Source organism: Tachypleus tridentatus, chromosome 8 (assembly GCF_004210375.1).
Source record: "Tachypleus tridentatus isolate NWPU-2018 chromosome 8, ASM421037v1, whole genome shotgun sequence".
Taxonomy (NCBI): domain Eukaryota; kingdom Metazoa; phylum Arthropoda; class Merostomata; order Xiphosura; family Limulidae; genus Tachypleus; species Tachypleus tridentatus.
Window position 1 is genome coordinate 74351080 of NC_134832.1, and position 26925 is coordinate 74378004.

Below are 26925 nucleotides of genomic sequence, written 5' to 3' on the forward strand. Positions count from 1 at the left end.
TACTTTATTAAAATGCACAAACAAATTTAACAAAAAGTTAAATTTGCAGAAAATTTTGCAAGTTGGTCCTAACTTACTATTTTCTAAGTTGCACAGTATTAAATCAGAGGGCTTGTGATGAGCTAAACTCAGACAACTCCTTATTTAGCTTTGGACTTTTTAAAAAACAAATAATTATACTACCTATATAAAATAAGAAAATACTATGAACCATGTCATGCTCTGTACTACAGACATTATTCTAGTAAATTGATTCTACACAGGCAAATTGTGTAGTAATACATTTTTAAAGAACAAGGTCTTGGACTTTGAATTTGATAATGACAAAGTTCATGAATTAAAGGGTAAAAGCTTAAGATTTTTAATGTTTAATAATAGTACTAACACAAAAAGCAACATGGATCACTTAACTTTTATAATAGCATTATTTTATTTTCCATTTTACTACACCAATAACACATTTCAACTGATGGTATAGTAAATTAGGAATCAACTTAAAAATTATTTAAGCTAATGTAATGTTTTTTTATTAGATTTGTTCAGTGAACATTATTAAAGTTATTGCAATAACCTTGGCAACAGTTTAAAGAAAAGTCAAGTGTACATATACTTTAAAATATTCAGATGTGGTTGATATCTAATATGATAGAGCATAGTTTTTGTCCTTGCCCTTAATCTTTTATATTTAAAAACTAGATGTGCAAAATCCCTCTCAAAACTTTACAATAAGACATTATACTCTGTTAGATAAGGAGACAAAATATTCCAATATGCTGTTGACCATTAACAATAGAGCAACATCTCAGTGGATTGAGCAACACACTTACTACTATTATATCAGGGTCCTCTTTATTAGTCATTCTGTTGACTGTGTTCCTATACATATACACTATATGGCCAAAAGTATGTGAATGCCCATTCTAATTAGTGGGTTCAGCTATTTCAGCCACACCCATTGCTAACAAGTGCATAAAATCAAGCAAACAGCCATGCAATCTCCATAAACAAACACTGGCAGTAGAATGGATCCTACTGAAGAGCTCAGTGACGTTCAACGTGGCACTGTCATAGGATGCCACCTTTCCAACAAGTCACTTCTGTTCATCAAATTTCTGCCTTGCTATAGCTGCCCCAGTTAACTGTAAGTGGTGTTATTATGATGGAAACATTTAGGAGCAACAACACCTCAGCCTCGAAGCAGTAGGCCACACAAGCTCACAGAACAGGACTGCCAAGTGCTGAAGCACATAAAAATCATTTGTCCACAGTTGCAACACTCACTACCGAGTTCCAAACTGCCTTTGGAAGAAATGTCAGACAAGAATTGTTTGTTGGGAGCTTCATGAAATCAGTTTCCATGGCCAAGCAGCTGCACACAAGCCTGAGATCACCACACACAATGCCAAGCATCAGTTGGAGTGGTGTAAAGCACACTGCCATTAGATTCTAGAGCAGTGTAAATTCATTCCCGGAGTGATGAATCATGCTTTACTATCTGGCAGTCTGATGGATGAATCTGGTTTGGCAGATGCCAGGAGAACACTACCTGTCTGAATGCATAGTGCCAACTGTAAAGTTTTGTGCAGGAGGAATAATGGTCTGGGCTAGGCTCTTTAGTTCTAGTGAAGGGTTTGATTTGTTTAGAATTTTGCTCAAAGTTACACAAGGGATATCTGTGCTAGGCATCCCTAATTTAGCAGTGTAAGACTAGAGAGAAGGCAGCTAGTCATCACCACCTACTGCCAACTTTTGGGCTACTCTTTTACCAACAAATTGTGGGATTAACCATCACATTATAATGCCCCCATGGCTTTAAGGGCGAGCATGTTTGGTGTAACAGAAACTCGATCCCATGACCTTCAGATTATGAGTCTAGTGCCTTAACCACCTGGCCATGCCAGGCCTCCAATAAAGGGAAATCTTAATGTTACAGCATACAATGAAATTCTAGAGAATTGCATGCTTCCAACATTGTGGCAACAGTTTGAGGGAAGGCCCTTATTTGTTTCAGCATTACAAGGTCCCTGTGCACAAAACGAGGTCCATAAAGACGTGGTTTGCCAAGGTTGATGTGGAAGAACTTGACTGGCCTGCACGGAGCCCCGACCTCAGCCCCATCGAACACCTTTGGGATCAATTGGAATGCCAACTGCGAGACATGCCTTATCACCTGACATCAGTGCCCGACCTCACTAATGCTGTTATGGCTGAATTAGAGCAACCCCCAAAACTATGTTCCAAAATCTAGTGAAAAGCTTTTCCAGAAGAGTTAAGGCTGTTATAGCAGCAAAGGTAAGACCAACTCCATATTAATACCCATGGTTTTGGAATGAGATGTTCAACAAGCACATATAGGTGCAATTGGTCAGGCATTCACATACTTTTGGCCATGCAGTGTACGTGATCAAATGTGTAACCCAAATTATAATAACCGAATTGCATTATTTTGCATTATAGTATTTGTCTTGATAGAAGACATTAACTAAACATAGAACATTTGCTTGTGAAAATATGAAAAAATATCCCTCATGAAGTTACATTATTTTTCAAACCTTTAACCTCCAGAAATGCAGTCCAGTAAGCTAACCACAAGTCCATGACTAAAATAAACTTTTCTTGTGAATGTTAAAAACTGTAATACAATGTTTATCACTTTGAATGCTACCACATGCATTTAACTGATCATTTTATGAGTATATTTAGTGTCTGTTTGGTTCAGCACAAAGCCACATTAGGCCATCTCATGTGTCAATCGAGGGGTAATCAAATCCCGAATGTTTGTGTTGACAGGAGATAGGGGGACGTATCCACATGAACTACTCATTAGTAAAACTAAGCTTTTGTTGAGAAAATAAGAATTAAACATTATTTAAGATTAAAGAAGGAAACAGTGTTCTGACACTGACAAAAAATATATTTAAAAATAAACTACACAAACAATAACGACATAAAGCACTTCCTCATGACAATCTGTGGTAATATGGTTCAACGGGATAGAAATCTTTTTTTTTTATTGTAAAGGTTAATTAACGACTGCAGGCTATATTTGAGTAAAAGCATCCAAATAAAATCTGAACAAGAGTGATAACTACAGTAATTAAATGGAATAGGAAAAAGCAAAGAAACAGGATAGAAAACCTGGTAGTTTTTTTTTAATCATCCACCACTGCACTTTAAAGAGTCTGTACATTTACTTGTTTAAACACTTTTGGCTTCAAAAGATATTTTGCTAATGTTTGGGCGATGTCAAGGAGCCATATTAGTTTTAGATCGGTGTAAACATCAAAGCAATCTCACAACTAGCATACTGGTATTAGTATTTTGTCTCCAGTTCAAACTCACACACCCAGCATTTTTCTCTCCAAATCTGAGCAAAATAATTGCCACTTAAACAGCAGAAGAAGAAACTGCCAAATGGTGGTCAACTCTCATTCCTGAAAACAGTTACTCAATACATTAACTACAGCTTATAAAACACTCAAGCATATATCCCAGCATACTATACTTTAAGTATTAGTTTCATCCCATACCTACATCTGAAGTAGTTAAAGCACCAACCCAAGTCTCCACAGTTCTTGTAAAGTAATTAAGTAATTAAAACTATTAAGTTTCTACATCTTAAGTAGTTTATCAACCCCAACACATACAGTTAGAGTACCAACTCATCCATTCTGTTCTTACTCTTCCAGAAAAGTCAGGATAAGTTATTTTGTATTTGCCTGAAACACAGGATGGTTTATTTAATAAAAGTTTGTATATTTTATTTTGTTAATGGTTAGTCACAGTTATGATGCTTTCTTATTCTTCAAATTTGAGCAACTTTTAATTCATGTAATGCACTTTAACATACTGATTATTTTTTACTTGGGGTTTCATACTATTAAATAAGTACCATGTTATGTTGAATTAAAACAATTAGAAGATATTCTTAGGACTTTAAAAATTATTTCTTGCAGTAGAAGTTAGTCCAAGATAGAATTAAAATGTAGCTGTGAAAAAGATAAAGATAACTTTAATTAACAGCTTACTTTCTCTGGAAATAACAGTAATGAATAAATTTCCATGCAAGATCAAGATATGACTTATCTTGCAACTTTATATTTATAAATATTGTGAAAACATGATAGATGCATATGATATATGTGCTAATAAAGAAAGTTCATGTTCTAGACAATTAGATATACATGTATCATCAATGAACATAGTTTTGATAATATCGTAGGGTACTAATACCATACATATTACAACAAAATTTTTAGTGGAAGGAGGTAACTAAATAGTGTTATCTTATATGAGATGTATTTGCTTTTTTTTTTAATCACTGATATATAACTACATTTAAACTTTGATATAAAACTGATATCTTTATTCTCTTCCAAATACCTATAGTTTGCAATAATTTCTCAACTGAGTCAATGAGCACTTAACAGTCTGAAGTACCTAGAAGCAACATTGCAAAAACTGCCCCATTTCTTCATTAATGTGATGTTCTTACATATTAAAATGAAAACATTACAACTTCCTATCATGTTCTGTTTTCATTTATTTATTTATTTTTTATCAGAACCTTTTCCATGATCTCAAACTTTCAAATTATTCTGTAAATATTTTCATCAACAGTTGCAAATATTTCATTTTTAGAGTAATTAACAAAACTTTTTTTCTTTAATTTGTAGATAATTTTTTTGAATAAGCAAAACTGTCTACTTATCCAAACATGGTAATGGTAGCTGTTGAAACATTTCCTAACCATGAGTTCACCTGGTTATCAATGTTCATTCACTAGCACGAGGTTAATTTTTTATATATAATTTTTGTTTTAATATTAAGTTTTTTTTATTATTCACTGAAATTTCAATTAAGGCATTTGCATGAGTTACAATGATTTAAACACTATAAGTACATTACCACGCCTGAAAATCACACAGAACATGCAGATTATGCCACTTTTTAATAAATAAATTTTTTACAAGTTCTGAAGTAAATTTCAACCTGGTTTCTACCAGTTTGAACTAAAGAAGAAATATGAACCTTTACTTTACAATTTGAATTCCTTTCATACACAGTCACCACTGAAATAAGATGTGGCCACAAGTACTGACATAATACATAATACAGCTGCTTTGTTGAGCAAACAAGGAATCAAACCCCATGATCGGTCAAGACGGTAAGAAGCACAAGGTGCATCACCCCGAAGTATAGCGGCACCAGGCCCACCGAAGAGCAGGCTGAGATCCATTTAATTTATTTCCCTAAGGTCCAGCCTCTGTCATTCATATTCCAAAATTTGTTTGTGATAGAACAGAAGATACCTGATAAAAATATGAACAATAAACTGTGTTTCATATCATTTTCACTATTAAGGAGTGATAAAATGTTAACTGTAATCCAAGTCTAGTCACAGATTCTATTCAAACTGATATTACATAGGTTTGATTAGCAAGAAATGACAATTGTAGTGAATATAAAAAAATTTAAGACTCTTACATTTATGTTTCAATAACTGTCTCTCCCACCCCTTTTGTTACAATTCATTGAAATGTTATTAACACTGCATGAATGTGTGAGACATGATCCTGTTGTGTCATAATATCAATGTCAGTTATATTATGACAATTTCAATAACAATGGTGATGTGTAACTTCTACAGCATACTGTACATTCAATTTCAATTACCTTTTAAGTGTTACAGTTCAGAATCAAAAACAAAATGAGAATTAATCCATAAACATTATCTACTTAGGGCTAACCTAAACTTCCTAAGCTCACTGAATCTTGTAATATCTTACTGTAATCACACCAAGAGTACCTATCTAAATGATAAAACAATACAATACAATCTTTGTAAGTACAAATGTTTGAAAAGTATATTTAAATAACTATACTGATTACAAAGTTTATTTTTAGTTTCATCCTAATAAGAAAGCTTGCTGTGATTGGAAGGTATTGCTAATTATATTGTTTGGTATAATTTCACATGATTCAAATACTTAGTGTCAAAAGCTGTTTCTTACCCTTCACTGTCCAGCACATCCTGTACTGTTGCTCTTGTGATTAGATGGTCATCACACTTAAACCACTGGTCCCGATGCTGTCTGATGTAGGCTGTATAATGACCAGTCTCTATTGTCCCAATGTGATTAACAACAGCAAAAAGGCAGTACCTGCACAGGAGAAAAATGAATAAAATAAAACTTTATATAAGAAAACTTGCTTGATATTAAGCAAGAACCACAAGAATACCTTATTTCCACTGTCTTGTAACAGAAACAAAAAAATTCATATACTATAGCATAACAGACATAATTAAATAGAACCTACTTTACTATTTCACAGTATGAGACAAAGAACCCATGGAAACCTTCAACTTTTAAGTACAACAGAACATTTACTATGTATTTCACATTATGGAGTCAAGAACCCATGGAAACCAACTTGAAAGTTTCAGATATAGAACAAGATAATCGCTACCCATTTAACATTATGGAGTCAATAACCCATAGAAACTTACTCAAATGTTTCACAACAGAACAGACAGAACCTTTGCTACACCATTACAAGAAAAAGTAACTCTGCTCTCCTGTTTACTAATGTCACAATAACTGCACATTGCTCATATATTATGAAAATCGTTTTTTTCCATGTCAAAGTAATTAAAATTACTATTATTATTAATGAAGTCATATATATAGACACACAACACATTTTAAGCCCATTTTATGTTTGGCTATATTATCCTTCTACTTTCTTTTTAGTTATTGTTTTTGCTCATTCAAACATTTCCATGAGCCAACAAGACTTAATATGAAGACAGCCTACCAATCATGGTTAAATGAAGAATGATTTACTTAAGTGAACCTCATCTTGTTCCATTAAAAACAATTTCGTATCATACTGCATCTTCATAATTCAAATGAATTACAAAATGATAAAGCAAGCTTTAGAAAAGAAAGAATCAGATGAAAGTTGTTCAAACATCTTTTTTTCCACTAACATAACATCAAGCTTACTTCTATCCCTTTATTCTGAGTCTCCACTAAACTTGAAGCCATATTGGCTTACACAGTTGAACACAATAGCAAAAGAGCTTTCATCATATGTTTAGACAAATAACCTATGGTTTCTTGAAGCTGAGGTATAGACAATCCCATCATACTATGAGAACTGAAATTTATAAACTGAAAATTTTTGGAAATTCACAAATATTAATGCTTTAGTTTTTATAGTGCTGAAAATCAATCCATAATTCAAATCTACTACATTTTAAAAATCTTTATGTATAAGATTGAATAAATAAAAATTTTTATCCTGAATAAATCTGAACTTTCAAGTAAAAAAAAAAGTATAGAATAAAGTCTTCAATTCTACTTTATATAATTCTTTTTTAATTAGTGATGTAATTTTTCCCTTGAGGTGCAACAAACTCAATCAAGTGGTAGAGTTAAACAAAAGGATACAAAATTATTTTTGCAACAACTTACTTGTTGTCTGCTATGCTGACACTATTGGTGTACCCATTATCACTAGCTCTACTACTGTTACTAGATTTACCACGTCGAGATGACATAAATGGAGTCATGTCTAAGTACTGAGGAAAGGAGATGAAAGTGGAAATTTTCTTGTGAAACCTTGTAGAGTGCTCAAACCGCTGACAAGAGAACAGATGGTTACTTCAGTAAACAGACTGTTGATTAAAAGCAAACCTTTTGACGATTCCATAAGAGAAGTGATAATAGTATAATCAAAAAATATTTTTGTGCTTATACTAGAATTTTCTTGGATTATTTTTTTAAGGTAAATTATAATATCTATGCAAATAGATATTTCTTTTATTTTAATATTAAAACTATCTTTGTTTATTTTTAGAGGAAAATTACAAACACCAGCTTAGTTTCTGTGCTGCCAAATGCTAGACATTTTTATTTATGTTTCACAAAAAGATCAACAGACAATCGAGATGTTAAACTGCTTCTACAAAGAATATAGTTTCAAGACTAGCTGTTTTAATTAGTTATATGAAACAGCATAAGTGTGGTTACTTACAAAAATATAGAAGTAGCTTCAACTTTGTTTAGGAAAAACTTAAACAATTAATTTAGTTAACCTTCCCATATGAATTTTTCCATTTACTATGCAAAACATTCTTTCTTTAGGTAATGATAAAGTCTATATTATCCTATTCTTCATATCACATACGTAAATAGGATAATACAGACTTTATTGTTACCTAAAAAATGTTTTGCATAGTAAATGGAAAAATTCAAATGTATTTTTTTTATTTAATATACAAAACATTCTTTCTTTAGCTAATGATAAAATCTATATTATTCTATTTTTGTATGTGATATGAAGAATACTTGCATGTAAAATATACTCTTATGTTTGTTTAATTTTTAGAATACAATGGTCTTAAAAGATAAGAGTTCATACAAAGTTGTGCTCCTAATTAAAGTGTAAAAAAAGTTTCAGCCAGTAAAATATCTGAAACATTCTCTGAAGTTCATAGTCATTTAACTTCAATTCATAATTATTTCTAACATAACTGTCACACTTTGGGCAGGGTCAGAATAAGTCATGTTCTCCTTAAGTCAAATATAGAATAATTAAAAAGTCTTCATGTGCAATGCAAAATGATTCAAGTATCATGCAAGTGCAAAAAAAAAAACTAAAACAAAGGTCCTAGTTGTTACACCATTATGCAGTTAGAAATCAGTATTAACTTCACTGTTAAATTTATCTTGTGCAACTTTTATATTTTAAATGTTGCTACCACTAAGATAATTATATGGAAAAAAATAAGAAATAGATAAATCTATAAACCAAACACTTAAAAAAAAAAAAAAAAAAAGACTGCAATGGAAACTGAGTTTTAAAGCTAGGTACAATGTTGTTATAGCTTCTGTACAACTGCTAAAGTGGCACCCATCTTAAACTGGTAATTATTTTCCAAAAAAAATTACCTTTAAATGAAAGCTAGCAACAACTGGCAATTTCTTCATAGTTAACTGTTTGGTGGACTCTTGATAACTCTGACAGCCATTACACTTTATTTTAGCTGAACTTCCCAAGTGTTCAGGGCGTGTGAATCTACAGCACAAAAATATAGAATGCAACATTTATCAACTGGAAGCTCATATCAAAGAAGAAATATACAGAATTAAAATTATTAGAATACACTAATTATACTAATTACCTTAATGAATCAAAGGAGCACAGTTTTTGTGAATTCATTTGAAGATTTGTAAAAACTGTACAGCTAAAAACTACTTTCCTAAAACTAAGAAAGAATTTGATACATCAATATTCCTACAATTTCTTAAGTAGTAATTGCTGGAAATAAAGTATGGAAAATTGTTGCAGGATTGCATAATCTTAGACAATTTTATATCTTTTATGGCAAATTTTAACTGAAGATACACATGTCAAATTTGGAACCATAATAAACATTGCTATGTATAGGTTCACAGAAAAGGAGTAAACACCATTCATTTGAGTATCTATGTGTACATAACTTAAACTTAGCATTTTTATGAAATGTAACTCAACAACTCCATAGTTAAAATTTTTTATTTTTTAAGGCAATTTCACAGCAAACTAATAATTGTTTAAACAATGAGGAGTAATAGTGAAAATGTATAGCACTCCACTGTATAGACAGACATCATGTAGATGTAAAAAAATGGTAGGATTTACTTAATATGAAACCAGAATCAAACTCCTCCCATCAAAGAACTTCAAGTTACAATGACAAGAAGGTAAAAATCTACATTTATGGGAGTCTTAAGCCATCTTTGGTTTGAACTTATTTTTACTTATTAAAGAAACTGTCAAAACTGAAATAAAACCTTGAGAACCAGTTCACCAGTTGCTATTGGATTAAAAATGGTAAATAATAAAGTTGACATTTATGGATCAGCAACATGCTAATATGCTTCCACTTCCACATGTCCATCAGTAACTAAAACATTCCTAAAAGTGGAGGATAGGGAGAGAATCTTAAAATGGCACTCATAAGAAGATAAACACTATACGACTCAATCACAGTAATCATAATTTGTTAAATAACAGTGCAGTAACGAATAAAAGATACGTTTGGATATTTAAAAAAATGTCTACACACTTATTACATTCAACTGTGAAGGGGAAACTTCTGAATCTAATCCATTTTAAATTCTGATAATCTCTTGGAGCAACTCCCATTCCTTTAGAAGATTCTTAGTAATGACATATCTTTGTAGAATTCACAAGATGAATTTACAGAGATCAAATAAAGGCTCTACATTAACTTCTCATTATATAAAAATGAATGGGAAGAGGAATCACTGGTAATAGGACGTGGATGAAAATTGTAACAAATGTTCTACCACAAATATCTATCACAGGTATTCTTCACATAAATGAAGAGTTCTCCAAATATGCACAATGAATTCAATCATTTTTGATATATCATTACTGCCATTAACTAATAGTCCAATGAGAAAAAGAAAATACACCTATTACTTCAGCATTTAAAGGTTTTGTGAGTTTTGTAATAAAACTCTCAGGCAGATAAAACTTAAGAACATCAAACTGAAATACAATTCCTTCAATGATAATATAGTGACGTTTCATGTTAAAAATGAAGTATAAATTGGACAGCTCTTACACAAATATTAAAACAAAGCAAAAAACTGAATAATAAAGCTCTGAGCCAGATGTAAAACTAAACAAGTGCAAAAAGATACAGGTGAAGATATGCACACACATGAATTAATAAAAAAAGGAGAAACTACAAGTTTAAACTGTAATTAGTCTAAAAATACAGAGATAAAAATCATTTGCTTCATAATATCAAATTAAAATATTGCTAAATTTACCTTTCTAAACAGTCAAGTAGAGAAGTTGGTTCCATATCCTCGTTAAGTCCAATATCATTGCCCATGTTCTCTGCAATGAATGCAGAAATTTTAGTACTTTTACAATAAAATTAAACAGAATGTTATCAATGCCTTAACAATATACTTCAGCAGACAACTTCTACATTGTCTAAAAAAATGCTGCAATAAAACATTAAGAAAAAAACAAAAAATTACAAACTATAATGTTATTTTAGGTTTTAAATTTTAACTTCTGCAGTTGCTGTACAAAAAACTGGTTTCCTTCATCTTATACTAGGTATTGAACCTTTCTTAAAACACTACTTAAATATTTATACTTTCCAGATGTCCTTAATTAAGCGAGTCCTTTCAAATATTTTTCATCTTATTAACCAACTGATTAATTGGTTAATTATCCCCCTAATTATTGGAATAAAAATTATACTCTGTCAATAACTACTAACAAGACTATCACAAAGTACGAAAAAACCAAATCTAATAAAACAGTATTGTTATTCACAATGTGTGAATAATTATATCATACAAGGTTATGCAATAACTGCACAATTTGAGTTGAAGGATTTGTTTATAACCTAATGATTTCCACCAGGGCCCAAAGATTTTACTGTACAGTCAACAAAAACATTCTCATGTCAGCCATCTTCTACCCGAAAACTTGGCAAGCAGCCAGTATCATGATACTGACATATGTGGAATTAATATTAACTCAAACCTTGACAAATATTTTCAGGTCTTAGAGTCAGCCCCAAAACTGAAGTCTGGTGTGCCTCACCTAATTTCACTACTGTTTATACTAGGAAATGAGGACTACATATATTTATTTACTTTCACAGCAATGAATGCATGCTAATAATCATGACATTAACAACCACTTGATAGTATTATCTGAACTAACTGCCTATGCTCCCATCTAAGTTTAAACACGTGCACCGATTATTTGAAAAACCAAATTGGCAGAAAATTAGGAACCTGTTGTTCAACCACAGAACTTCATTCCTGATAAAACATGAGGAAGTGCTGAATCAGCCACTAAAATCCTACAAGCAAAGTTTGATTTATAACTCAAATATCACAAAAATAGTTCCAAACTTCCAAGAATCCAGATCTGTTTTAGGTTCGAGTTCTCTTAAGCACAATCCTATGCACAAATAAAATGGGAGAAAATAGGGACCACAATGAAAGCTTTAGTCACCATGGTAACTGGCACCCTAGATTTGTCAAGGTCTGATTTAAATACACAGTGTATCTTCAACACAGCACCTTGTTTGAGTTTAAAGCCAATGACAATATTACATTTACCGAGATATCCATGTCTCTAGAGAAACCATGAGGCATAAGTGCATAACTGTATTTTCATAGGAGATTTGATTGAAACAAGATTTAATGAACCCAAACAATGGTGTTAAAATACAAATTCATGTATTTTTATAACTAACAAAAATATATACATATATATGTTCAATGTCAATACAAATATAACACTTGGTGGGGTACATTCATCATTTTAAATGAAAGAAAGTAAAATATAATGTTCAAAACAAATAGCTCTAATCACTTTTATATGGAGTTTAAACATTACAAAATGTTTACATGATTGATTGTTGTTTGCTGACTCTGTATCAAAATCAGAAAAAAACTAGTATATAGTGCAGATCCATGCCACTTTATTACACGTAAATTTCAAAAATGTCAACATGTCAAAATAATTTTAATTTCAGACTTGAAATATTTTATGCACTACTAAAATTTGTCTTTTAATAATTGCACACCTTTCCTTTGTAAATATCTACTATGTTAAAAATGAAGTATAAATTGGACAGCTCTTACACATACGAGGTCTGTTCAAAAAATACGCGGACTGACGTCATAAAACAAAATGTACTTTATTTAGAAGTTACAGGTCTGGGACCCCTTCAAAGTACTCTCCTTCCCAATGCACACACTTATCCCTACGGTGTTTCCACTTGTTGAAACAGTCCTAGTATGCTTCTTTTGTAATGTCCTCCAGCTGCTTCGTCGCATTTGCCTTAATCTCAGGAATCATCTCAAATCTTCGTCCTTTCAAGGGTCTTTTGAGTTTGGGGAACAAAAAAAAAAAAAATCGAAAGGAGCAAGGTCAGGTGAGTAGGGGGGTGGGGAAGAACAGTGATTGAGTGTTTGGCCAAAAACTCACGAGTTCTGAGGGCTGAATGTCGCAGTAACGCGGTGCATCTTCAATTTTTCGGTCAAAATCTCGTAACAAGATCCAACTGATATCCCACACTCTTCAGCATGCTCCCTGACAGTCAGATGCCGATTTGCCTGCACCAGGGTGTTGATTTTGTCGATGTGTGGGTCGTCAGTTGACGTGGAAGGACGTCCAGGACGCTTATCATCTTCAATGGACTGTCGACCATCCTTAAAACGTTCATGCCACTTGAAACATGCCATACGCTTCATAGCAACATCACCGTAAGCCGTGTTAAGCATAGCAAAAGTTTCAGTTGCAGATTTTCCAAGTTTAACACAAAATTTCACAGCAAGTCATTGCTCCTTCATGCCATTCATTCTGAAATTCGCCAAACGAAAAAAATCGCACTTCATTTAAAACCACATAGCTAATACATAAATGAAGATATCTGCAATCGGGAAATGGCGTCGTAATCAGCTGATCTGTGCGAACCTAGCGACACCAAGCGGATTCCCCTGAAACCAAGTGGAGCCGCACAATTCAAACAGTCCGCGTATTTTTTGAACAGCCCTCGTATATTAAAACAAAACAAAAAACTGAATAATAAAGCTCTGAGCCAGATGGAAAACTAAACAAGTGCAAAAAGATAAACACAGGTTCAGGCCTGTAATTGGTTTTTACTAAATTTTTTAGTTATCAATGCTACTCACAACAGAAAGTGTTTCTCTATATTCTTCAAATCTGAGGCATTGAACAACTAAATAAGTTAGATTTAAACTATTCATGAAAAGATGCATTTCAATTACCACATTCTTCATTAATCAAAAATGCATTAATATCATGCAAACACTCGAGTCAAAGTGCACGTCATGATCTTTCTAAGAATTAGATTCAAAACTTAATTTTAATATCAATGTTTAACAATAAACATGACATTAAAACAGTTTAATAGTATGTGCTAAGTTTAAATTTCTTAATTTTGAAAGGAAATATTTAAATAAATTATCAATCTTGAACTTTGTGATATATCTGGTACTCTGATTTCCCCATCTTAGTTTTGTTTTTTTTAAACATATGCATTTCAGAGTCCAACAAATTAATTACGCATACTATAGACACTGAAAACCCAGAATATGAAAGTTGAACACACGTTTTTTGCTTCATTGAATTACCATAATTTTTGTCACAAATGATGTACCCTTCTATTTTTCAGTCTTTCAAGGTACATCTACAATTCTCTGGGATTTCTACTGGGCACCTTTATAACCAAAATAAAAAGTAGTAGTTTATGCACAATGTGAATCTGATGATTGTCTACTTTGTTTTGGCACTCAAAACCAATAATTTGTATGGGTTGGAATGTGTTGACTAAAATTACTAATTTAAGCAGCAATATAATTTTTAAATTCATTTATAACTTAGCTAAAAACAGTTAATTTATAATAGTTTTTGGTCATTCTATTCTAATGCCTAATATATTTGTGTAATAAAAAGCAATATAAATTTTATGGACAATCAACACACTGAAAAAATAAATATATATGTTCTTAATTACAAATAAACCTATTTATTTAGGTAAGCCTCATATTATTTTATGTTTATTTTTATATATTTTTTAAGAAAAGTTACTAAAATGAAAAACTTCACAAGACCAGTTCAAGCTAACTGCATCTCAAGATTGTAATTTAATCATGTGTTTACACAAAATTTTCCTGTTGCAATAGGGCCTAGAGAGCATGATAAAGTAATAAACAATTACAAATTGAGGCTTTGTTAGATTGATTGGTTAGATGGTTGACATGTTATGATGCAAATCAAGTGAGCTATCTATCTGCACTAAATAACCAGTAAAAAAGCCACAGGTAAACTACAATAAAATGTACAAAGTTAAAAATAAACAATGCCCAAAAATTAGGTAAAATCTAGATTAAAGTACAAGCTTTGTTAGAATAAATAACTTGTTTCTAACAATCTGCAGTCATAATAGAAAACAAAATGGATTCCTTATTTTGTTTCACTGTTTTGCTACATTTGGTGTTAGAGAAGATAAGGTATGAAGTTCTACCAACATACAAATTTTGACGTTAATTTATGTGGTTTTTAGAGGTTATGCAAATGGAATAAGAAAATTGAGAGACGATAACAGGTATTTATATTCTTATGATGAAAAACACCTATCACTCAAACTATATCAATAAAAGCTTTGTAAATTCTAAGACAAATTTTTAGTAAAAAGAATTTATTACAAAAATTTAATGTTTTTCTGTGTACAACAGACTTATAATGTTCACTGAATGCTTATCAATTTTCATGAAGATACACATGCCAAATTTGAAACTATAATAAACATTGCTATGTATAGGTTCACAGAAAAGGAGTAAACACCATTCATTTGAGTATCTATGTGTACATAACTTAAACTTAGCATTTTTATGAAATATAACTCAACAACTCCATAGTTGCTTTCCCTTAAATTCTAAAATGGCAGTCAGTCAAAATAACAAATTAATAATAGTTACCTGTAGAATTATGACCACTCGTGGAAGACTGAAGATGGAGACTAGGTCCAAGATCCAAGGATATGTCCCAGAATGGATCGATGGTTGTGGACACTCCCCTAAAATCACAGCAATAAGTCTTTTGTAACTTACATAAATATTATCAACCTACCCTAAAAGAATTAAACGTACAAATATGTACAATACTGTGATACAGAAGAATTATCATTTATAGTCTTTCACACAGTGTCATGACAAAAGCTTGTCATTTAGCCAGCTATATAAGTACAGTAGACTCATTAAATCTTACCTAATACAAAACACTTCTTCATATTCTTCTAAACAACAGTGAAAATACTTTTTATCCTTCCTCGTACACAAAGGTCACATGTAAAGCCTGTAACCATATCCATCAGCAGAAAGAAAAGGTGAAATTAAACAACGTAGCATCAAGAAACAGCCGAGTACTGCATGCTTTCACACGGTTTTTATTTTGATAAGTAAAACAATAAGTAATATGCTACTATTTCTTAATACAAATATTTCCTAAAATCCAACAACTTACAGTGAATTCCATATGTATATGCTTTAATATAATTTGAATAGTATGTTATTACAAAACTAACTAATGTTTTTTTTCAATAAATGTACCAAGAGACCAACAATCATACTCAGTCCATAAAGTTCACTCATTTCTTGTGGCAGCAGAGTAATAACTACCACCACAATATATTTTACTGAATGTTCAAAATGTTTGTTATTACATAAACATACAAAACCACCAACTTTATGAATTATTACAGAAATGCAAGTAAAAAGTAAATGCTATACAAATGAATTTCAAAGAATATCATTGTTCAAATAAAAATTTTATTTCCTTATTCATGAAAGATGGGGAGAGGTGTGTGTGCTGGTCAGTGACAAATATACCCAACTCTAGCATAGAATGGGTTGTATTTCTGTTTAAGTGAACAGTAAGGTCAAGTTCTTTAGTCCATTATTTTGTTTTGTTACAGAAGTGTTAAGATCTTGGAATTTTCCAAAACATCTGAACATATTATCGTGCTTATCTTCAAGGCTGTAGTCTTAACATTATATTGGTTTTTTTTACATATTAATGAAAGTTTTAAAATTATTTTATTTTTCTATTTTCAAAAACTCAGATTCTTGTAATTTCTAACATCTATAAAAATCAGTTTATCAAACCTAAACTGTCAGAAATGCAGAAACTTCAAACATAAAGCATGATAATCATTATACATTTCTGAACCAAAACTGAATTGTTTTGGTACATTTACAATAAATATATAATCATATAAAAACCTTAACTTGAAAATACTGTAATACATACATATTTTGCAATACACAGCCAGATAATATTTACTCAATGAATTTTGAAAAAGGTTAAGGATTGGATATACAAACCACTTACTATTATTTTTAGCAATTTTGTTTAAATCCTTGAATATAGGCAAGTACCAGAAGATATGAAGCTGGCTAATGCTCCTCCTCTTTATGAGGGAGGTGATAAAATTGTCACAATAATTATATCACAATATCAGTAGTGGTAAACATTGAGAATTTCATAAAAGATGTTTTGCAAAGTCCTTTAACAAAGCTTAAAATTTTCTTGGATAGTCAGCATGGCTTTACTAGAAAAAAATATTTCCCTGCTAATCTTTTTACATTATTTGAAGAAGTTGCTACTTACGCAGGTGAAGATATGGGTGCGAATTTGGTATGTTTAGATTTTTAGAAAGCATCTGACAATGTGCCATATAAAAGAATTGTTAAAAACTTGTATCTGTAGGTATGGGGGATAAATTGGCTCACTGGATAGAAAATGGACTAGATGGAAGAAACAGGGAATGGAGTTCAGTCATACTGGATTAATGTTATGAATAAAGTACCTCAGAGCCTAGTATTAAGACCTTCACTTTTTCTGATTTATATCAATGATAAAGAAGGAATGGTCAATAGATTATTTAAATTTTCTGACAGCATTAAAGTTTCATGTATTATTAGCCAAGAGGAAGAAGGATGATGCTTTATAAATTGATTTTAATGATTTGCTAAGATAAGCCAATAAATGGCAGATGGCTGTTACTTATAACAAATGAAAGGTAATGCACATGGGATATCATAATTTAAATTATGAGTATAATTTCTATGGGAATAATCTTAACATGGTTGTAGGAGATAATCTGGTTGATCATTATCTTGAATATATACTGTTGCTAATAATAGGGCAAATAGGATTTTAAGTTGTATCTAAAGCAATACTGAATGCAAGTTTAAAGAGATTATAATGTCATATTTGGAGTAATCTGTTCAGTCTTAGGACCTCTACCTCAAAAAAGACATTGAACTGTTAGAAAAGGTTCAGAGGAACATTGTAAGGTTGATACCTGGGACAGAAAGGTTACCATATAAAAATAGATTAAAATCTCTGAACTTATTTTCTCCTGAAAAATGAGTTCAGAGGATCTAACTGGTGTGTCTAAGATTGTTAGGGGAATTAAGAGTATTGATGCATCATCATTTTTTATAGTTTACAGTGAGAATGGTAAACTGGAGAACATGTATAAATTTTGGCAAAGTAGAAATCATCAACTAAAACAGCTATACATTTTTAAAGGGTGGACAACCTTTGGAATAGACTGACTTTGGATGTGGCAGATGCAGTAAATTTAAGGGATTTTATGGAAATGTATTCTAAAGATGGCTGGTATGGGTATTAAAACAATGTTTTGACCTTCTTAGATTATCTTCAGGTTGGCAAAGAGTTTGCAACCAACCATTGTCAGGCATGTCTTAGAAACAAGAGTTCTATCTTTTTTGTTTTAGGTTGTGAACTATCAAAAAATGTGGGACACTTGTAAAAAAAACTAAAAATACTTCATCTTAAAATTTTAGATTTCATAGTTGATTAGAAAGTTTCATTTTATATATTCAACCAACAATACATAATAAAATGTCCATCTGAAAATATTTGAGTTTAATTTTGATATTAAAATGTCCATTTGAAAATATTTTTAAGTTTAATTTTGATATTTGATACACAAGTGTGTGATCGATACATGAAAGGTGCTCCACATGCAAGATAGAGGTAAAAGACAAATGTTCTAGATTATGTTCCATGAAAATCTTTATACAAAAGTAACTCTTTTCAGTCAATACCTTGATCTAACCCCAGCAAAAGATCCTACCTGCATGCTTGGCAAACAACATCTGACTGAAGACCCCCTGTAAAGATCTGATCTACAATACAATTACAGTGGTGTGGATTACTACTTGATAAGCCATTTGTACCTTGAAAAGAGAAAAATACACACACAACACTCATGTTACAAACCAGTTTAAACCATAATTCTAAAGTTTTTGTTTTGTTGTTTTTTTGTAATTGTAATTGAAACAAAATTTTAAACACACAAAAAGCTTTATTAGTGACCTTTCAAAATGAACTGAGCATTACCTTTGAATGGGTAGTCATGATGATTTTTGCAAAAACATTCTGGTCAAAATAAATTTATATCTAATATAATTTTTATTCAACAAACAATAAGATATTTTATTTGCATGCACTATTTAAGTATGATAAATGTAAACAATAATGTTAAATAAATAAGCATTTAAATCATTGGAATTATACTGTAACATACACAGAAAATTATTTTTACAACACTGTACAATAATGAAGTAATGCTAACTTGAAATTCTTTGTGGTTTCATTCTTTTAAAAAAGAAATACCAGGAATAGTTTTAAAAGAAACAATTAAAACCCTAAGCATACTGGAACAAATGATTTGAGCTGGTATTTCTTCATTATACCTAAAAGTTTGTTTTTATTTTGTTGAATTTCATATAAAGCTACTTGAAGGCTATCTATGCTAGCCATCCTTAATTTTGAAGTCACAGACTAGAAGGAAAAACAAAGTCAACACCACCCACCACCAACTCTTTGGGTGCTCTTTTACCAATGATTATTGCAACTGACTGCCACATCATAATACATCAATGGCTGGAAAAAATGAACATGTTCAATGACAGAATTCAGATCTGCAACCTACAGATTGCATGTCAAGTACCCTAGCCACCAGACCATGTCAATCCTTTTAATGCAGAAGTTAAATGTAGTTAACTTTCTTCATAAACTTATGTAATACACTTAAACTAGTTGATATATTTTTCATTTATTGTAGTAAATGTATTTGAAGTGTTCATAAAAATGTACAAAATTAAGCCAAACAGGCTAAGAAATAGTTGTAGACTTCATACAAATGCAAATTGAAGGCTAAATGAGAAAATTTTTCTTTCATAAAACATATTACACCACTTGAATGAATGACACAATTCCTATTTAAACTGTAATATGACAACTAAATACAAAGAAAAATTGTTTATCTAAATCAAACCAGTTGAAACAGCCTAAATTGCATAATTAAGCATGTTTTCACCTTTACAATGCCTATGTAACACATCTAGAGTAGCTATGAAGAATTCATGAGCATCCTGTTGCTCATACCCTGCCAGGTGTCGAGCATGGGTCCACACGAGATGAAGAAGCCGATAAGGAATGTGAGGCGTACTTTTTCCTGAGTAGAACTACAGAAAAGCATTTTCACATTCAACAATATTTGTAGTTCATGACTGATAAAACTATGTTTAAGATAATTCCATATACACATGATTAGAACTAAATAATTACTGATTTTTATTTAGACAAAATTAAATTTAAAAAAAGGAAAAATAATGCTCATAATATAAATTAAAATTGTGATATTTAACAAAATATACTTCTATATACCTTAGAACATTTATACGTTTAATAAGTAAATCTAATAACACTTTACCTAGGAAAAATATACTATATTATGTATACTTCTTGCTAACAAAATGCACAAGTCAGTGCCAAAATAAAAGTGCACATACCAAGTGTTAAGGCATTTTACAGAAATGGAAAAATAACAGACTACTTTAAAATGCCAAACAGTTTTACAGAAATAGTACATATAACACTATCAAGTTCAGAAAAATTCAGTAGTACAAGATTTACATAACACCAATTTCAAGTCAGTTGAATGCTGTGGACAAATGAGCTTTCCTACAAGTAAAAACCATTATCCATAAGTCAAAACAGATAGAATCCAGAATCAGATGACAAATACCTAATGTTAGGTGACATTCATAAAAAATTCCAGCACTTATCTCATTCCAGCCCACATTCTCACACTTGCCATTAAAGACCATGCATATGTCATCATCCAACACTGTACAAATCTTTCTAATCAGCAGTTTAAGCAAACTTGGAGATAAAGAAAGATTACCTAAGCTAGCAGAACAAAGCAAGCCAGATTAAAACTGTATATTCAGAAAGGCAAAATAACCTATTCAGACAAGCATATATTAACTGATAAGAAAAGAATGGAAGGATAAAAGTAAAAATATCCTTTGATCATCGCATGATGGTCAAGATAAGAAAAGTTAATACTTTCTCATAGTGAATATTTTATATATATTACGTTTGATTAGATGCCAGATTGTAACCATAGAGCAGTGCATTTCAAACCACTGGAAATCACAAGTAGAAAGTGACACAAAAGTGGACAAACATTCTCCTCTGCCTGAAGAAGTTCAAAAGACAAAACAGCACGTCTTGAATGGTAGGATCATATACATCTTACTTAACCAAATGAACAGAACTTATCTGGTCTGGAATTATGGGTGAGGACATGGAACCTGTGCTCAACCATGGACCAAGGATGGGACCACTTTGCATTCAAAATTATGAGGAGGTAGGTATTTGACCTCCTTCTAAAAACAAGTTAGGAAACCAACAGTGATCAAGAAGGAACCTGCACACCCCAACCAGATAGCTTACTGTCAAATCTGAACTGAAATTATAAACAGACTCGCATGGAGGCTAGTGCCTACCAAACTCTTGGAAGAAACATCCAAAGACTGAAGGAGAGCCCTTAACTTTGCCCTCTTCTCAAAGAGCAGAAAGATTGATTGATTTAGTGTTTTATGGCACAAAGCAGCTAGGCTATCTGTGCCAAAATCCAGTAAAAAGGTAAAAATAAACTAAATGTAGTAAAATACATAAAAGGTAATGAAGGTCAAACAAAACATCATTGAAAAACAGAAAAAGCATAAAACCAATGTTGACACCTAGTCAATGTAATTAACTTTCTTCATAAACTACAGAACCACCATCAGTCACCTGAAGTTGGCCTTTCCAGTCCTGGTTCTGGGTTATGTGTCATAACAGCCATTATCAAAAGGTGATAATTTGCAACAGTGAGAGTGAAATATTCAGTGATGGCATTAATCTTTATAGTGAAAAGTGTGACACTCAAAACACAGCCCTGAGGAACCCCAAGTTCCTGTACAATAGAACGGGAAAGTGTCGAACCCATACGAACTTGGAATCTCCTGTTCATTAAAAAATTTTTAATAAACATGGGTAAATGGCCACGTAATCCACATATATGGAAGTCTCGCAAAATGCCATACGTCTATGTTGTGTCATAAGCCTTCTCAATGTCAAAGAATATTGATACAAGATGTTGTCCTTTGAGAAAGGCTTCTCTGATTGATGTTTCAAGTCGAATTAGGTAATCCATGGTGGAGTGCTGTCATCGAACCTACACAGGGTAGGTGAGAGGAGGTTGTTTGATTTGAGGAACCAAACAAGACAAGCATTAACCATCCTCTCTAAGATCTTAGAGAGACAGCTCATCAAAGCAATTGCACAGTAGTTTGAAGGAATCTTGGGATCTTTCCCAGGCTTAGAGAAAGGTAAGATAATAGCCTGGCACCAGACATCAGGAAAAACATTCTCCTGCCAAATCTGGTTAAAAACAATTAGAAGAATATCAAGAGAAGCAGGAGATAGCACAGCATGTCATAGTGTACATCATCAGGTCCAACATATGTACTGCCAGACCGATGAAGGGCCATTTTCAGTTCCACCAGTGTAAAGGGACAATTACAGTCAGAGAGACAGTCAGTTCGAAAAGAAAGAGGTGAATGCTCTGCCCGAGTCTTGATGGCCAAGAAGGTGGAGGAACAAACAGAAGAGCCAGATACCTGGCAAAAGCTTTCACCTAGAGTATTGGCAATGCTCCAGACATCAGCTACCTCTTGGCCAGAGAGTAAGATCAAGAAGGGGACAGAATTGTAGTGCCCAATGACCTTTCGAATCCTGTCCCATATGACCTTGGAACTGGTAGAAGAAGATATGCTAGTTGTGAACTTAATCCAAGATAGCTTCTGGCTTTGACATCTTACTCACCTAGCATGTGCACAGGTCCATGGGAAAACGATGCGGTTCGAAAGTGTGGGATATCTACAGAAAGTATCCCAGGCCTGTTTTTGAGCCTTCCATGCCAAGTGGAAAGCAAGATTTCACCATGGACGAGGATATCGTGGAAAACGTGTTGAGGTTTTAGGAATACACTGAGCAGTTGCTTGTATAATACAGTCAGTTACCACTGCCACACAGTCGTCTATTGATGGTTGATTCACGATGGCAGGATCAAGTTCTGCGAAAGCAGTGAAAGTGGACCAGTATGCCTGATCCAGCTTCCACCGGGGCACATGGGTCGGGTGGCATCGACCACGGCCAGTCTCTCTCAAAAGTATAGGAAAATGATCACTGCCTAGTGGATTATTGTCAACCCTTCATGAAAAATGGGAGAATAATGAAGGGGATGAAACAGAGATCAATAGTGGTAAATGACTGAATAGGTGCATGAAAATAGGTGGAAGAACCAGTATTGAAAACAAAGACTGATCAGAGAGCATACACTCTACAGAGCAGCCCCTCCTATCAATAACAGCACTTCCCCAGAGGGGATGATGTCCATTAAAATCCCCCAGGATTAGAAAGGGAGACAGCAACTGTTCAACAAGAGCATCTAGGTCTGATTGATCATATGTCAGTAGAGAGAACAAACAGTGATGGTATGACCCAAGGAAACACAGATGGCTACGGCCTCCAAGGGTGTGGTGAGTGACAAAGAGAGGGTGGACACATGCTGATCAACCAATAGTGCCACCCTTCCAAATACTCATCCATCACACAGCTTGTCATTTCTGTACAGAGAAAACTGCTGAATGGTGATTGTATCAGCAGGTTTTAGAAATGTTTCTTGTAAAGAAAGACATACAGGATGGTAGGAAGCAATCAGTGTTTTGATATCATCCAGATTAAAATGTAAACCTCGACAGTTCCATTTTTAATTGTGTAGGCGAATTGGGTGGAGGACCATGCTGTTTACAACCACATCTTTTTTCTTTACTGTCTTTATTCGAGGGAGGTCTATCAGCATCCATGGATCTGTGCTGGGCCAATTGGGCAGGTCTTTGCTGTTGAAAGAAGATTCCAGTGACTGAGGACACGAACGAATGATTGGTTTGAATCTTGTGGTGGGAGAAAAAGATGGATCAGAAGAAATGCCTGTATTTGAAACCACAGGATATGGATCTGGAGGTTTGTTGGAATGTATGGGAGGAACAGAGATGGGTGTAGAAGTCAATTCATCAACCTTTTTAACCATGGAGGTCAAAAGGCTTTTCATTTATTTTGAAAATGATTCTCTTGGAGGCACAGAGAGATCTGTCTGCACTCCCACTGTAGTTGTGGAACGAAGTCCAACAGCATATGTCCGAGATGGAGTGGCAGACAGCAATTTCCGAGCCTCAGGATAACTAATGTTATGAGTCATTTTCAAATGCTGCACCTCTTTTTCCTCCAACCATTTTGGGCAAGAATGAAATTAGGAAGAGTGAGAACCATTGCAGTTGATACAATGTGGGTCCATGTCACACTCTTAGGCATCATGGTCCTTACCACCACAATGAGCACATGTCAGGGAACCATGACATGACGTCTTTGAGTGGCCAAACCTCTGACACTGGAAACATCAGAGAAGGTTTGAAATGTATGGCCATATCCTGCAAATTAGATAACCTGCCTTGATGGTGGAAGGTGCACGTGGTGATGTAAATATCAAAACGAGGATATCTGTCAGCAGTGTAACTCCATCTTTTGCGAGTGGAGATGTGCCTCACTGCAGAAACTACTTGAGTGGAGAGACCAGCAAGAATCTCTGACTCGGGGATGTTCTTCAAATCCCTCTCAACAATAACTCCTCGTGATGAATTCAAGGTAGCATGAGGGGTAACCTCAATAGGTATATCCCAAATTGCCTTTGAATTCAAGAGAGTTCACTGTGTTGGGATATGGATGTTTCAACCAATATGTCTCCAGATCGAAGCTTCTTTACTGACTTTAGAGAGCCAGCAAGACCCTCTAGTCCCTTCTGAATAAAAAAAGAGGGACATTTGCCCTAAAGGTTTTTCTGAAAGATAATGTAATATAAGAAAATGAGGTACATGTGTTACAGATGTTGAAGATTGCTGCTCAGAGTCTTCAAGATGTGGTTGTTTACCTATTGACTGTTTTTTCACTATTCTATTTAAATTTTTTGTAGGAGGATCCATAGGAAAAAAGGAAAATATCGGTACCCACTGACCCCACCCACCATGAAGCCCTACGAGGGGACGCACTACAATGTCATGCAAAGACATTGCAGCAACACCAGGGTTTTGTGAGCACTATACCCAAACACCAGCATCAGACACAATGTCCACAACACCCGTTCAGAACTTCAAACACTGGTACTTGGTTGACTCTAGCCCAAGTGGACCAGCTGATTGACCCAAGGGGGGCCACCCAAAGGCCGCCCGTCTACAGGAATTCAAGGCCAAAGTGGTGTGTTAGGGTTGGATCCCTCAACCACCAGGATCCTCTCCTCCCCTTCATGGGTCGCCATGCACAGCAAACACGTGGGTGGATGTTTATATCCCAGAGGAGGTAAACTGAAAGAACAGAACCTTCCCTGGGAGGTCCCCTCACCATGTACAGGAATCCACACCAAGGGGAGTAGAAAGAACATGCTCAAATGCCCTGAAAGAAAAGCCTCTCTCCACTACCCCAGTGACTGGGAACTGGGAATGGTAAGGACTCCAGAGTTCCACTGGCAGAGCCAGGGAGTTGTAGTACATGTTTGTAGTAATTATAGTGAGAGTGTTTGCTAGTACAGAATTCAAATCAGAAAGCATATCTGACTGTGCAACACCTGCCAGAGAGTGGGATCGAGTGAAAGAGGCCCTGGGAATAAGAGAATACGTAACTGAGGAAGATACTTATCTTTGTTTAAGGTCTAACAGATGTGTTCAAAATAGCTGAAGGGGTGGTCAAAAACATCCAGAAAAGGAAGCTGCCAGAAAATAATAGCAATGATATAGGAAGGTTTTTGTAGTAATCCACGTCTTCAACCGAGCTGTTAATGAGAGAGATGTGGCAAAGCTAGTGATTTGCAACATACAAAATATTCCTCTCCCGTAACAATAATTCATTATAAGCTATGTGAATCAATCTGCAAAGTCACCTCATTAGGGTAATGAAAGGTAGGTCACAGGAAATTGAAGGATCTCAATCAATAAACAATCAATTCCTTATACCTAGAAATAGGTTGGTTGGTTTGGTGTTTTTCGGCGCAAAGCAACTAGGCTATCTGTGCCAAACATCTGATATAAAGTTAAAATTAGAGTAAAATTAGTAAAATTCATAAAAGGAAATTAAAGTAACACAAGCCAAAGTTTAATCTTTGAATTAAAAACATAAACAGCATTAAATCCAATTTTTACATCTAAAAACTACAGTAATACAAGTTGTAAAAAACTTTCTGTAGCATAATTGTAATTATTATAACTCGCCAGGATGACTAACACGTAAGTTCAAAAATCAGCATTAGTCACTTGAAGTTGGCCTTTCCAGTTCTGGTTTTGAGTTATTTGACATTATGGCCATTTTCTAATTTCAACTTGAACTAGATGTCCTTTGATTCTTAAAAGGGAATCAGATTAAAAAAGGTCTAATGTATAAATTAAAAATCTAAATAGCATTAAAATTATCAATGATCTTTAAAAAACTAAAAACATTCTCAAGATGAATAGTGTCACCATCACCAATAACACTTTCTAATGTTACGGATAAACCTTGGGACAAAACATGTTTAAAATGGTGCTGTCCTTGAGAATCATAACAATGGTAAGATGGTAAAATGTGGCTAATTGTGATCTGAGTGTTACACAGACAACACATTCATGCAACAGTCCCAGATAAAAGAAAATGGTGAGTAAAAACTGTGACCAGTGGCACAGTCTAGTTAAAACTTCCTCTCTCCAATCCTTACAGAAGCACGGCAGCCAAAGTCCAATAGAGGGTTTTATTTGGAAAAGCTTTTCACATTACTCACTCCAAGTCAACTGCCAACTAATAGAGAACTGAGCCTTGAATACAGGACCA

General features: G+C 33.4%; 1 protein-coding gene across 1 annotated transcript in view; it reads right to left on the reverse strand.

Moving 5' to 3' along the window:
* Window positions 1-4525: 4525 nt before the first annotated feature.
* not (ubiquitin carboxyl-terminal hydrolase nonstop) overlaps window positions 4526-26925 on the reverse strand; it is a 51973-nt gene continuing 29573 nt past the window's right edge. Inside the window, exons 6-13 of the mRNA XM_076449515.1 lie at window positions 20003-20150; window positions 18755-18857; window positions 15567-15664; window positions 10857-10926; window positions 8961-9087; window positions 7482-7648; window positions 6015-6164; window positions 4526-5312 (exon numbers count right to left, since the gene is read on the reverse strand). Coding sequence (XP_076305630.1) covers window positions 5270-5312; window positions 6015-6164; window positions 7482-7648; window positions 8961-9087; window positions 10857-10926; window positions 15567-15664; window positions 18755-18857; window positions 20003-20150 — 906 coding nt within the window. The 3' untranslated portion in view covers window positions 4526-5269. The remainder of the gene's footprint in view (window positions 5313-6014; window positions 6165-7481; window positions 7649-8960; window positions 9088-10856; window positions 10927-15566; window positions 15665-18754; window positions 18858-20002; window positions 20151-26925) is intronic.